The sequence below is a fragment of the Fusarium proliferatum genome (assembly GCF_900067095.1).
Source record: "Fusarium proliferatum ET1 genome assembly, contig: FPRO_scaffold001, whole genome shotgun sequence".
In the NCBI taxonomy this organism is placed as follows: Eukaryota; Fungi; Ascomycota; class Sordariomycetes; order Hypocreales; family Nectriaceae; genus Fusarium; species Fusarium proliferatum.
This window is the reverse complement of record NW_022194790.1, coordinates 254,287-268,696: the sequence shown is the minus strand read 5'-3', so window position 1 is coordinate 268,696 and position 14,410 is coordinate 254,287. Positions and strand designations below refer to the sequence as shown.

The following is a 14,410-nucleotide window of genomic DNA, read 5'->3' as shown; positions in this document are numbered from 1 at the left end:
TCCTCTGACTTTGTTTACTCCTACTCCCAAAGTGATGAACATATATCCTACCCCACGATGTTTGCTACATCATGCCCAAAAGCCTCAAGACTAGTGGCGGACCGATCAACTGATCGCGGAGATCCCGCCATGGGAGCGACCAGACAGAGAGATCTAGACCCATCTGATCTCGGAAACAATCCACTGCGCTCTCTCTCATGAGACGGCTGATTAACAGCTTCAGACTGTTCTGGCGCGCTAAGAAATACACTATTGGACGGGAGCGGGAGAAGATCCCCAGATAGTCGCGATGGCGCCTGCGAGGAACTAAAACTAGCCAGTCACGGCTGACAAGACACTATGCATCCTTCAAATGCTGATCAATAGTGTAAACCTTTTATGCACGCTATCTAAGATCTCGCGAACAGGCCGTTCTCTTTGGAAAGGCATTGGTTCATGCCGTACGTTGTTCAATCGTTTATGGTACCCTGACGCGCTAATATCACCCAGATCGGTTCACCCGGCATTTAGATGATACGTGCAGACTCTGTGGCTGGTTACAAAGGCTGGAGAGCGTAAGGATATTCCAGCCGCACGTCCCGTCCCATGATCTCCGGCCCATGCAGTCATCCCCTCCCTCAGTCCTCATTAAAATCCGACTTAACAAACAACCGACCCGTCTCCGTATGGTGAACCTGCACATTATCCAACTCCAAAACATTAAAGTCAATCAGACAACTCCTCGTCTCAAGACCTTTCGGTGCAGGCGAGCGCACATCGTAATCTCCAACAGCGAGGTAGAAACGGTTCAGCGGCTGGATCTGGTACTCAGCCCCAGGCGCAGGTCGGAACGTAGCAAATGGCCCGAAGTAGCGTGATAGCTTCTTGAACAGCGAGATGCCGACGACAAAGTCCCCTAGCGGTGTTAGTCTAAGCACAGGGGATAAGTGAGGGGTTGGGATCTAGACTTGCCGGCACGTGCTTGACTATGCGTAAACTCACTGCTGGTCCGAATACAGAAACATCCTTCATGGCCAGTAGGTACGATATCAGGCCTGTTTGCAAAGTTGGGCGTTCCCCTCTTGATGACTAGCTCCAGCGTAGTACCCGCTACCAACGTCTGGTCATCTGCCTTGTGCCCAACCTCAACAGGTCTCGAATCCAGAACCTCGACTGTAGTCTCGACCGTGGACTCCCCGCAGTAGCTTGTGCCGCAGACGGCGTAGAAGGGAGACTTGGGAAGCGTAAAGTACGCTTGGCTAGAGGCACTAGCTACGCCGCGCAGGACTAGGATGATGTTGTTGATGATCACTGGTATGCCTGGTGTGATCTTTGGCGTGTCGGCGAACAGGGCGTAGCTCTGAGTGCTGCCTGTGGAGTTTGTGATTGTAATGTTCCGTGGCTTGTCATTCGTCGACCATGACGAAGAGGGAGCCACGTGCATGTCTAGGAGAGGTCTTTTCATGATGGAGATGGCTGCAAAGGGGAGAAGACGAAAGTTGACTAAATGAGGGGTTAGACTGCTGTTTATACGAAGTTGATAGCCTGGCCACCACTAGCTCAAGGGGATTTCGGCTTTCAGCATCGCGCCAATGACCTTCTAAGTCCACTTCTGGCATAGTAACCAATGGTTTGAACTAGTTCATAACTAACTCAGCCAGCCAAGCATCAACTATGGTGTCTAGATCACTCTCAGCCCAGTGTAGTGCGGGCACGAGAGCATAGAGCACCGATTGATGCAATTCGGTTCCCCAAGTCTCAGCAGCTGGCAAGAAGTACTATAAAAGGCGTTTCCGTTTTGCACCTTGGCAATAGCCAGAACTGCCCACTTCGGAACTTCCATCCTCAATCCGCAAACAGCAGAAAAAATGGTCAACAAATACACCATCGTTATCAGAAACAACACGGGCAGTTCCCAAAACTACAACCTCGTAGGCGAGAAGCCAGAGGTCACAGGCATCTCCAGCAGTAACGTTTGGACAAACGTTTACCAGTCAAGCGAGGGCTGTCCCGATGGAGGGCAGACCGAGTTCGAGATCTGGAAGACCTACTACGGCACCGTCGGCTCCTGGAGGGGCAGCCCCAAGGAGGGAACTAAAGTCCAGATCGCGCAGGCGAAGGCAGTGAATCTTGGTTCACAATCTGATGATGGCAGTCAGAATCCTGGGACGACTCTGAACATGGTTGTGGTCAACGGGCGTATGCCTTCGTTTGACAGATCGCCGGGACCGTCGTCTGCATTCGTCAATGCCTTTGAGATCGACACCGGCAATGACTTCACCCTTCAGACGGCTACAGAGAGTGAGTTCTCTACTATGCCCCCGAGGCACAGATAGCTGACTTTGACCCTTAGATAACTTCTTTGTCGGTGTGGCTGGTTCTCCCGATGGCGGTAGCAATGTTCCCCTTGCTACTTTCAGGCCCGAGCCTGGCAACCAGTATCAGATCAAGCCTGCCGACACCTTCTATATCTCGTCTGGTCAGGGATTGCAAGTCGGTCAACTGGTTGACGTAGCTAAGATGAGAAATTCGCTGCGCATTGACTTTGCAAACAGCAGTCCCAACATCACCATCAACCATGCGCCAAATGGCCAGCTTGTTATTGTCAGATAAGAGATTTGCTTGAAATATGGGGCGAGGACAGTTGGACAGGTTGAGATTCCAGACTTGAGCTCACATAGAGATTAACAATCCGATATCAATAAAGTCTATAACACTACGTCACGGTAAACTGTAAAGCTCCTTTTTGCATCGCTCGACTATCTTGAACTGAAAGGGCTCGTTAAATCGAGCTTCGCTTCTCGACGACCTCTGCAACCCCAGCAATAGATACACTTCCAATGATATCGAACACGGCTACCGTAGAGCTAAACTCCTTATTGATCCAATTCCTCAGCTCAACCGCCATCAGCGAGTCTACTCCGTACGACGAAAGCGGCTTGCTTGGCTCAACGTCCTCAGGCGAGATGGACATGGCCCGCGCGAGCTTGGCAGCTACGGCCCTTATGACAACTTGTTGCCGCTCTCTAGCATCTGAAGACTTTTGGAAGACATCTCGCACGTCCTCGACGCGGTCAACAGCTTGGGTTAGTGTATTGTTGTTGCCTGCTAAGAATGATAATGCGCCGAGGAGAGGTCGTTCGAGAAGAGCTGGAGGTTGCTGGCCTTCACTGAGGATATCCGCGGGTGTTCGCAGACCAAAAAGGACTTGTCCCTCAGACAATGGCGGTACCTCGATGGGATTATTCGGGTCGCAACATATAGTGAGCAACGCAAGTAACTCCTTGTCATCGATGGGCTGCATATCATTCGACGTCTGTCTCTGCCGTTGATACGCCTCTTTCTCAGCAATGATGCCGATGTTACTCATCCATCCAATGTCAAGAGACAGCGCATTCTGAGCATGCGCCCTCCGATATCTGGCTAGTGCATCTTGATACGCGCAACCACCAGCATAATTTGCACTGGCCATCTGACCAACAACACCAGCAAGAGAGGAGAGAAGGATGAAGAAGTCGAGATTCTTGGGAAGTAGTTCGTGCAAGTTCTTAGAAGTGTTGATCTTGGACCGTATGGTGAGTTGCCACTGTTGGAATGTCATGTTGCTCTGGAATATGGCATCCTGCAGAACCATGGCTGCGTTGATGCAGCCCTTGATTGGGGGCATAGTGCATGAACATTCATTCAGCATGGCTGCGACCTCTTCGCGAACAGAAACATCGCACTTGGGCGCAACAATATTGACGCCGCGGGATGCCAACTCGGCTACCAGCTGTGTAGCTGCTTCAGATGTTGCACCCGATCGAGAGGGGACAATCAGGTGTTTAGCTCCCCTGTCAGCCATCCATCTAATAATGGCTCGACCGAGACCTCCAGATCCACCGGCTACTAAATAGGTGGAATCACCATCGAATTTCCATAGGCGACGATCTTGAACAAATTGCTGTAAGTTGTGAGTTAGCTAACAATGTAACAACCAGGTTGGTGTTGGCTTACCGGAACTACATCCCCTTGTTCTGCTGTTACTATCACACGCTCGATGGTATCGTCTTGCAGTTTCCTGAAGCCGTCTTTGATGTCAGATACCTTGTAGACTGGTAATTGCTGGGGCATTTGGATTTTATCTTCAGCTAGGAGCTGCATCATTGTTTTTGCCAGTTGGCTCAAAACCTTGGGCTTCAGACGCAAGATATCGATGGAAGAGAAGGTGAGATTTCTCGACATGATCTCCGCAGCCATGTTAGAAGCCACTGGCTTGTTGCTACCACCAAGGCTGACAATGTGTCCCTCATTGGCCACGCAAGAGAGTGGTGTGCGTACATTGTCCCGAGAAAAGTCGAATAGCACATCAACGCCTTCTCCTACGGTGACTCTCATCACATCTTCAGCAAGACACGGGGAATTGCTGTCAAAGATATTATCTGTGCTCAGGCCAATGTTGTCAATGAGTAGTTGCTTCTCAGCCCCAGTTGACACAGTAGTAAACACTTGAGCACCAAGTGTCTGAGCGAGCTTCAATGCAGTCTGACCCGCACTACTTCCAGCCGACTGAATCAAGACCTTTTCATTCTCTTGTACGCGTGCAACATTGAGAATTGAATGGCAGGCAGTAAATCCCGGAATTGTGAGCGAAAAAGCATCTTCGAAGCTGAGCGAGTCAGGGATCTTGAAGACGCTTGTTTCGTCGGCACGAGGATACTTCCTCATGCAACCAACGGAGATCATAGCCACGCGATCCCCTAGCCCAATGGCAGTGCTGCAGTTCTTCCCAATACGTGTGACAACACCAACGCAATCACTGCCGAATTCCTCAGTTCGCGTTTCAGGGTGACCAAGGGTAATGTCAAGTTCACGAGAGGCTAGACACCAGGCCTTTGCTTCAATCTCGACATAACAAGGACCGAGTTCCTCAGCATGGAACTGGTCTTCCACAAACTGAAGTGACTCGAGTGACCCTGGCTTGCTAATACCAAGTTTCAACGCTGGTCCATCGCCCCAAGGCTTTTGTTGCAGCTGTTTGGAAACAAGGGATCGCAATGCCGTATCAGTGCTGATGTCTCGAACCGCGCGGCCTGTGGCGATGACGCCATCTCGGACAATGTACTCAACCTCTTTTGACGGCGTTTTAGTATCGAAAGCAGTTTTGTAGACTTTTGAGATGAAATCTGGCTGTGACGCTTGGGCTATGTCGCCGTCTATTGCTAGAGTGACAATACGAGTTTCAGGCTGCTCAGCGCGGATGGAGCGGAAGAAGCCCTGAGCGACACTGTATTCTGGACACATTGGGTCGCTGATGCTGGCTGAGGTGACCCAAAGAAGGTTCGAGACTTTTCTGATCATAAACTGAAGGCTACCAAACTGTTCTTCCGAGAGATTCGAGAGGATACGCTTGTCTCCAGCTTCGGCGAGGCAAATGACAAGATCGTCACTTGTCAAATTGGCCAGCTCCTCATGAACTGGGCCTAGTGAGAATGGAACGATGACTGTACGCCGCTCTAGTATTGGATCAACAAGTGTGCGAACTTGATCTGCAAGCCCCGTCTCCTTCGTCGACGCCTCGTCACTGATGAGCATGACCAGACGGCCTTTTCTTGCCTTTTGCTCAACTGCTTGCTCATGCTCACTGGCAGTGGTGACGATGACACTCATAATATGACACTGATCATCTTGATAGTCTCGAATCACCAAGTCATTCCCTGAGAAGCCATTGTCCTTGAGGCACTTATCCCAAAGATGCTCTGGTATAGCAGCAGAATGCGGTCTCCACTCCTCACGAGCAACCCACCAGCCTGGCACAAGGCCAGCCATGAAGTTCGTAGCGATGTCATCGGGATTGATAACCTCTAGGAGGATGAGACGACCACCCGGCTTCAGAGCTTTGCGAACATTGCGTATCGTGGCTTCTAGGTATGGGGTAGCATGCAGCACACTGGCCGCGATGACCAAGTCATAAGAACCGGGCTCAAAATCTTGACTGTCAATACTACGGTCTAGATCGAGTGTCTTAAAATTGATCCGGCCTTGGGACTTGAGCTCTGGCCATCTCTGACCTGCAGTTTCAAAGAAAGCAGGTGATATGTCCGTGTAGGTATACTCTGAGAACGCCAGTCCTCCAGTGCGCTTCTCACGTTCTTGTAGAGCTGATATGACATGTCCCGTCATACCACCTGTACCAGCACCGACTTCTAGAACTCTCAGAGTTGGATTCTCATGCGATGCCAAGTCAAGTAGATAATTGAGCTGACCATCAGCGCAGAGATTCCGGAAGAGATCTGAGTAGAAGATGTCGGCCTGGTCAGACTCAAATACTACCTGTAGAGGGTCTAGCTCTCCGGATAGAATCTCTGGCAGCTTTCGGGCACATGTTGTGTATAGCTTCCAAGCTGGAAGTACAGCGTCAACCTCATCTAGCATAGACTCGAGCTCCTCGTTACTAATCTTGATTGCTTCGTCTTGATCTTCAGGGCATAGCTTGCTAACGTGGTGTTCCATCCACTGGACATGACGCTGCAAGTATGTTGGGACTTTGGAGTTGTCTATACGCTTCAGTACACGAGCAGCTACGAGCTCAAGTGTACGACAGAGCTTCGAGTGATTCTCCAGGACTGCATTGTCGTCTTTCGGCACAGCATGAGCGGTGCATAATCGTGCAAGTTGGTCTGGACCAAGCATGCTGAAATGTGGCTTCCACTCAATCGAATAAACCAGCTTCTTCTCCTTTTGGGTTATTCCGCCCGAGACAGCAGATGTAACTGCACGCTCGATGCAGCAAAGGACTTCTCCATCGTCAGCCAAAGCCACGACCTCGCCTTGCTCTCCGTAACCGTGAACAGTCGGAGTCGCACTGCACATCCACTGAACCGAAGGTGTTTTCCATGGTTTGGAGGCGAACCATGCATTTTCGAGTCTTATGGGGACATTGGCTGCGGGTTGCTGACGAGAGCCAGCTCGGAGAACTTGGAAGGCTTGGTCGAGCGCAGCTGGATGGACTAGGCCCTTGGTAGTGAACTTTGGCTGTGGTAGATCAACGCTTGCCACTGATGAGTTCTCACCATCCCACTTGATGTTGCGCATCAGCTGGAACCAATCGCCATACTGCAGTCCAACCTCTGCCGCATCATGGTAAAAGACGCGAGAGTCGATGGGTAAAGTACACATCTCAGCTAATTTCTGATACTGGCCCCGTATGTGCTCGTGTTTCACTCGCCGCTTGTCGTACCTACCTGTATCCTGATATTCGACCGAAATGTTCGCAGTGAAGCACTCGACCCACTCATTGCGTGAGTACGTGAAGATGCTGATGTCGAACTTTGCATCATGCTGCGTGTCGGCAACTCGCAGGCGGACCTGGGTCTCGAGACGATCCTCCCAAGTTTCTGGCACAATTATTGGGTTCATAAACTCAGCTTTCTCAATGTTATATCCAGAGGCAGCACGGCCAGATGGAGTCATCTCTTGAGCAGCCTCAATAGCCATGAGGAGCATGCCAGATGCTGGAAACAGGACAGTGTCACTAATCTATGATCTACGTTAGTAGTGCCGCAGTATCTTCATCATGAAAGTCACCTTGTGATCTCCAGTCCAAGGAGATGAGTCAATGCTCCAAAAGTTCCTCCATCGAGGCTCTAGTGGGTTCCAGTCAGAAACCTTCACCCCAAGCAAATCCCCCTTGACAACCTCCCGTAGTCTGAAGTCTCTACTGATACGTGATTCAGCCCAGTATCGCTGTGATCTGTCGAATGGATAATTGGGACAATCAACCAGAAAGTTCTCCTTCTTGTTTTTTTGGTTGACTGCCAAGATGGAAACGGGATAGCCTTGGCAGAATAGCTGTCCAGCCAGTTCGAGGGTGGTTTGAGCTGCCGGGTGTGATCTATGCAAGACATAGTTATATCGTACTCCATTGGCCGCAACGGACATGTTACTCAAGGTGTCTTTCACGGGCCTTCGAAGAGCTGGGTGAGGACCAATCTCAATCAAGTCAGCTATGTTAACCAAGCCAGGTTTGCGTGCTGAGTTCTTGTTCACAATAACCTGCACTACTTCGGCGAATCGAACAGGTGATAGCATGTTGTCTACCCAGTATTGGCCAGTCGACAATGTCTCTGGAGAAATCCTTTTGCCAGTGACAGACGAGACCATCGGGATACTAGTCCCATCCTTTCCCTTGGTGAGTCCCTCTAGTGCAGCAAGGTACTCGCTCGCGATGGCTTTCATGGATGGTGAGTGATATGCAACCCCGGTATTGAGTTTCTGCGCAAACATGCCATCTTGATCAGCCTGAGATTTGACCTTGTCGATAGCCTCTTTGGTCCCCGAGAGAGTGACGTTGAGCGGACTGTTGATGCATGCAACATTGACTGTAGTGACACCTGTTTTCTCCAGATACTCCGAGACGTGATGCGTTGCAAGGTTAATGGACAGCATGGCGCCGGGAGATGATGTGTTTGCCTCTCTCAGCTTTCCAGCCAAGAGACCACGGAAGTAGGACACTCTACAAGCGGATTCTAGAGACAGTCCGCCGGATGCATATCTAGGACGACTTAGTACACTCATTCACAGTCCAAAGTATTGATGATACGTACGCTGCAGCGATCTCACCTGAAGAATGACCAATCACCACCTTGGGAGTGATACCGAAGCCAGCGAGCAGATCGACCAAGGCAATCTGCACAGCGGTTGAAAGCGGCTGGCTATACTGAGGCAAGTTGATGTTTTCTCCGCATCTAAGCTCGTCTAGTCGTAATCGTCAGCAAGCTTTTAGGATTTTATTCATTGGATTTACTTACCAAATAGGCTCCACGAGCACCCAAAACTGGAATAGATCTCGCTGATCTTCTCTAGCGTCTCCCTGTAGATAGAATACTGCTCAAGTCCCAAGCCCATGTTAATGTACTGCGCGCCTTGACCTGTAAACAAAAAGGCCAGGCCAAGGTCCTCCGAGCTTCGAATAGGCTTCGAAGTTGACAATACTTGGTTCGTTGATCCGTCAACTACGGCAGAAGCTCTCCAAAGCATGTTGCTTCGGCGTGTACTAAGAGTAGATGCCAGAAACTCGAGCTTCCTACGGTTCCCTGACACCTTCTGTTTGTAAAAGGTGTCATAAGCTTCGATAGTTCGCTTGGCTGCCTTTTCGTCGGCAGCAGTCCATACTAGAAGCTTGTGACTTTCGACGTCTGAGTGACCATTTGCGACACCATTAGTTCCGTTGGTACCATTGGTATGAGCTGGCCCATGTCCGTTAGTGATACCTGAACCATTCGTTACATGCCTTACGACGAGGGCTGTGTTATGGATACCGCTGAGGCCACGATCCTGTAAGTAGTGAAGTGCATCGTCAAGAACTATGTGAGAGTTTGAGCCCCCAAACCCGAAAGAATTGAGAGATACCCGACGGAGGCCTTCAGCAGGCCACTCGATGGTCTTCGTTGGTACCTAACGTAGTTCCAATCAACATAGGGTATAATAACTACGGATTCTGTACTTACGGTGATGTTGTATGAGTCCGCGTTCAATGCTGGATTCATCTTTCGAAGAAGCGCGTTGGGAGGAATAACTCCTTTCTCAAGTATCACTAGCAGTGTCAGTTCGGGTACTTTTCGCCTTGATATGTAGATAGGTAACATTACAGATGCATTTGACCAGACTTGCAAGTGCACTGGCTCCTTCAAGATGCCCTATGTTTGCTTTCACTGAACCACTGTCCATTCCATCAGTCAACACTCTTCTCTGGGTGAAAGCGACGACTTACACGTAGAGTGGTTCCAAATGAGAACGATGTTCTTGAAAGCACCGCCCGATAGCTTTGACCTCGATTGGATCACCGACGGGAGTACCCGTGCCTTGAGTCCATGGTCAGCTCATAACTTGGACGGGTTGCGATGACACCTACCGTGAGCTTCCACATAGCGAGTTTCCCTCATCGACAAACCAGCTTGTTTGTGAACATGGCGGATCAGCTCTTCCTGAGATTGAGAGCTTGGCTGTGTGAGAATCGGGGTATGGCCATCCTGGTTCGAGCCAATCGATCGGATCACAGCTCGAATCATATCACCATTCTCAATCGCAGCTTCAACAGGCTTCAGAACAACGGCAATAACTCCTTCACCTCGTGCATACCCGTTGGCCCGTTCATCAAAGCTATAGCAAACGCCATCAGGCGAGAGAAAGCCCTGGTTAGCCAGAACCTGGAAGATGCTAGGGTCAAGAAGAAGGTTTGCGCCGGTCACCACAGCCTGTGAAAATTAGTCAATCATCAGGTGGAGGTGGGCTATGACTTACACAAGAAGCATCGCCGCTCTTCAGAGCTTTGCAGGCCATATCGACAGCGGACAAACTACTGGAACAAGCAGTATTGACGTGAATGCTTGGCCCACGAAGGTCGAAGTACCAGCTGACACGGTTCGGGATAATACACGAGACCGTACTTCCAGTCACAGCTGTTCGCTCCAAGTTGTCTGGGTCCACAGCCGTCATTCTGCTGTAGTCCTCCAGCATAGAGGCCGAGAAGACGGCAGTGCGAGAGCCCTTGAGACTGTCAAGCGGGAGACCAGCTACGTGACAAACAGTCAGTACTCCTTCTGTATGAATGGTCTTGGGTTATCTCACCATTCTCGAAAGCGTGGTAAGTAGCTTCCAGCGTCCAGCGCTGCATCGGATCCATGGCCGAAGCTTCTTTGGCCGTGAGTGAGAAGAAGGGAGCGTCGAAGGCGGCGACATCGTCTTCGATGAAATGCCCTCCTTTTCCATTCCACTATAGCAGTATCAGATATGTACCATGTGCTGGATGGGAAGTACAACCTTCTGATGCTTGTTGTTGGCAAATGAATCTGTCTTGACACGACTCTCGGGCCAGTCGGTCATCAAGTTTCGTCGGTTCTCGAGAACATCCCAAAAGGCATCATCATCCTCCACGCCTTGAGGGAGCTTGAATGAGTATCCAACGATTGCAATATCACTCATCTTGTCCTTTCTGGTTTGGTGATCGTATAGCATTCAGAAAGGCAAACTCTACAGAAGTCTAGTATTCTACTGTGCCAAGACTCATACCACTATAATTCAGGAGAGAGCGTTACTAATCGGCCAACTACTCTATCGGTACCCTATGGAGGTTTACTGTCGTTCGATAATACAGCCCTAAGTGGTCTTGTCTCTCCACTGTAGTTCCTCCGAGGCATTTTGCAGAACGGATAAACATTCCTATCTCGTAGTAGCCTTTGAAGCTACTGCACAAGAATCCTTCGAAAAACAGACTTTGACCTCGGAGGAATGCCTCAGGTTTGAACTAATGCATCAACAGAGTTTGACACGGAAGAGGTCCAGTTCGACCTGCATATATACGACAGAAATAGGCTCTATTAACGAAAATACCAGTCAACTTGGAAGGTGTCTGGCATTGATTTCCCTTGAGCTGACCATTTCGAGGTTGGCATCGGGGAACTAGAACAAGGCGACGCGGGCCGGCACGCCTTGAAATAGTCGAAACATAAGCTTGAAGTCAATAAACCTAGCTCCAACCGGTCCGCTTTCGAGGACCGCTCTAGACTTTGTCCGTCTGCCACATCGCTTGCTGTAGATGTCCCTCTTTAAAAGGTCTTGTAACGTTAATAGCCCATGTCCGAAAGTCTGTAACTTACCCTGTACTGACCCATCTGCCGAAAAACCACGCCGCAGTCCTGAAACTTTGCAATCGCTGATCTGTCGGGTAAATTGTGCTGAATCCTCCGAGGCGAGCGGCGGGAGAGGAAGCTAGGGGAACTTCCGGGAAATCCCAACCCCTGAAGAGATCAGCGCTCATCCCTGCCCATCACCCTGCCATTCGTATTATTCCCTGCTTGGTGGAGACAATTGATGAGACTTGGCTCGTAGCGAGGACCAACATCATATCATGACTGCTTTGCATTACGATTTCTTTTCTCGTCTCCTTGCCAAGGATTTCTCGTTCTTGGTCAAATAGGGATTTTTACACGACGATCAGACGTATCCTGCGCCTCGGTATGCGCGATGTAACATGGAATGGCCTCATTCTATGTCATCAGTCTTGTGCTGTACTCACAGATTTCTAGAGAGCACTCATTAATGCTGATGCAAAACTTTCTCTTTAATTATTAACTCTCGGTATCTGAAGGCTTAGCCAAATATTTATTTTTAGATGATACAAAATCTTACACCAACTGCAGCATTTTACGGAGTAGTAATGCCATAATTCGACCCGGTTTATACAGTTCATGCAACATCGGTCAACTGGCAACACTCCTGCGCTATACACCCCAGGGCTTTTGAGACGCCGGAAACGCAGCATGGCCTTCCGAATCGCTTGTCGAGCGATTATCCTGCGTGATCTTGATCTGCGTCGTCCGAGTGATACCCTGCCCATTATTGGCATTATCCCGCAGATACTCCGTCGACTCAGATCCCTTCAGTGTTCCCAGCGGCACGCCATCCTCATCTAGCTTGTAGTAAGACTTGGGGCCCGTAGAGGAAAGCTGTGAACCCTTTGTCCCACTTTTGCCATATCGATCTGCAGTGTTTGGGTTCGTCGGGGCGGTGTTCATGCCGAATGCACGCTTGATGTTGCGGATGACGCCGGTTTCTTTGAGAATCTTGGGGATACACGGGACGCAGACGATGAAGAAGCCGCAAGTCATTTCGGCGGTGGCCCAGAACACTAGAGGGGCGAGGGCGTAGAGAGCATCGGCGGCTTTGCCGTACTTGACTGTAACAGCCAATCTGAAAGCAGCAGATACACAGGCCCTATATTTATCTATTAGTAGCTGTCTAGTGAGCTCAAGAAATGCACTTACAGTAGACCAAGTCCGAAGATAACAGAAACACCCATCCTCTTCTTCCAAGACATCTTCAGCTTCCAGATAACCTGCTGGGGTAGCAAAAAGATGGCGATATCGCAGCACAAGTGGATTGTAGCAGATGCGACCTGAAGTTTATGCAAATCCCAGCACTTGGCACCAGGAATTCTAAAGTCCCAGATGGCTTCATGCGGGTTGCACTGCATATTCAGAGCAACGACAATAGCGGTGTTGGACGTAGCCTGCACGAACCCAATGATCATGCACCCCCACCAAAAGATGCTCTTTGTTCGTGTGCCTTTCGGCACGAAGAGGCGACACCATTCAACGAGGATCGCGATTTTGAGAAATGGGAGGACGAAAGAGTAGCAGACTCCAAAGATGAGAACCCACTGATATATGTCAGTTATTATGGTTTTATAGCCTGAGTGAAGAGATGCTCACGTAGTTTGTGGGAATTACATCCTTGAGACGGACATTCCATTGATGCACGAAATATCCAGGCGTATCCACCATCTTGAACGTCGCATACGCAGCACCCCAGTAGTTGCCCTTGGTTCTGTTAGAGATCATGTAAAGCACTGCCAAAGGATCAAACATACATATGCCAAGGTCGTGAGAACTTCAAACTCCGTTAGCTAAGACTCGGGAAGGATCAGGCGCCCTACTCACTCTCTTCAGTCTGAAACTTCTTTAGCAGATAAACTCGCCCATAAGCTCTGAGAAGGAAGCATATCGTGGTAATAACCGCACAGATAATCAGAACAGTATAAGCCAGACCATTCTGATTCGGAGGGTCGTTCAGATTCGACACCTCGCCCTTTGGGGGCGCAAGGGCCGGTCCGTCCAGATCAATGGTAGCCATGATGAAAGCACAGGACAATAACAAGGTCTGTTGATCTTCAGGCACAAGAGGTCCAGGAACAAGCTGAGTTTTAACGATTCTACGGATAGACTTTGATACCCCATGTTAAGGAGAGTTTAGTACCAAACGTGGCGAGCCTCAACCCCGGTATCTCGGGTCCGGGAGGCGAAACAGTAATTGCTTTTGGACGTGATGCTATAGCAGGTAACTGCCTATTTACAAGGTCATTTATTACTGAAAGGTCTTGTCGGTGCAAGCCGTAATTGAGTTATTGATTGAAACATCCGTTTGCGTTAATGTCCCTGTCTGTGTTCTCCTGGCGATCATATCCAAGACTAGCTACCAGTTTCCGAAATCCTGGCTCATCGGAATCTGATGGCAATGGCTGCAGCGGGTTAGACATTGAAAGTTCCAGGGGCTCGTGGCGGGAGCTTGTGATAGTTTTCTCACAAGTTTGCTCGGGACGTTGGTGCCGCCTTTGAAAAGCCTGGTTATGACCCTGTCTAGGCTGAGAATGAACTCCATATGGTGGAACCTCGGCTACAAGCTGATGCCACTTCTTGGTCAAACGAGCAATTAAGTTTATGATCTGTTCCTGGCTAGGCTTGGCCCGAGCCTTGTGAGGTTTAACTACTTTGTCACTGGCATTAATTGTGAGAAACCTAAGTGAAGCTATGAGTGATTAGCAGTCCTATAGCATTAAAATGATTCTTTTGTGAGTACAAAACGAGAGACTGTCTAAGATTTCGACTCGGACTGG

General features: G+C 49.6%; 4 protein-coding genes across 4 annotated transcripts; 1 reads left to right on the top strand and 3 right to left on the bottom strand.

Moving 5' to 3' along the window:
• Positions 1-617: 617 nt before the first annotated feature.
• On the bottom strand, positions 618-1,444 carry FPRO_02051 (uncharacterized protein; the record flags this gene model as incomplete). The annotated part of the gene is made up of 2 exons (XM_031219236.1): positions 618-895; positions 952-1,444. The coding sequence occupies 2 exons, from the start codon at positions 1,442-1,444 to the stop codon at positions 618-620; spliced, it is 771 nt and encodes a 256-aa protein (XP_031074423.1).
• Positions 1,445-1,847: 403 nt separating this feature from the next.
• FPRO_02052 (uncharacterized protein) lies at positions 1,848-2,592 on the top strand (the record flags this gene model as incomplete). The annotated part of the gene is made up of 2 exons (XM_031219125.1): positions 1,848-2,280; positions 2,333-2,592. The coding sequence occupies 2 exons, from the start codon at positions 1,848-1,850 to the stop codon at positions 2,590-2,592; spliced, it is 693 nt and encodes a 230-aa protein (XP_031074422.1).
• Positions 2,593-2,761: 169 nt separating this feature from the next.
• FPRO_02053 (polyketide synthase) lies at positions 2,762-10,941 on the bottom strand (the record flags this gene model as incomplete). The annotated part of the gene is made up of 12 exons (XM_031219014.1): positions 2,762-3,922; positions 3,976-7,497; positions 7,546-8,512; positions 8,565-8,715; positions 8,769-9,414; positions 9,468-9,553; positions 9,609-9,679; positions 9,731-9,821; positions 9,872-10,214; positions 10,261-10,532; positions 10,588-10,732; positions 10,780-10,941. 12 exons carry the CDS (start codon positions 10,939-10,941, stop codon positions 2,762-2,764), a joined length of 7,617 nt encoding a protein of 2,538 aa, XP_031074421.1.
• Positions 10,942-12,239: 1,298 nt separating this feature from the next.
• Positions 12,240-13,650, bottom strand: FPRO_02054 (uncharacterized protein; the record flags this gene model as incomplete). Its single annotated transcript, XM_031218903.1, has 5 exons — positions 12,240-12,732; positions 12,783-13,177; positions 13,230-13,337; positions 13,388-13,407; positions 13,458-13,650. The coding sequence occupies 5 exons, from the start codon at positions 13,648-13,650 to the stop codon at positions 12,240-12,242; spliced, it is 1,209 nt and encodes a 402-aa protein (XP_031074420.1).
• Positions 13,651-14,410: the final 760 nt, after the last annotated feature.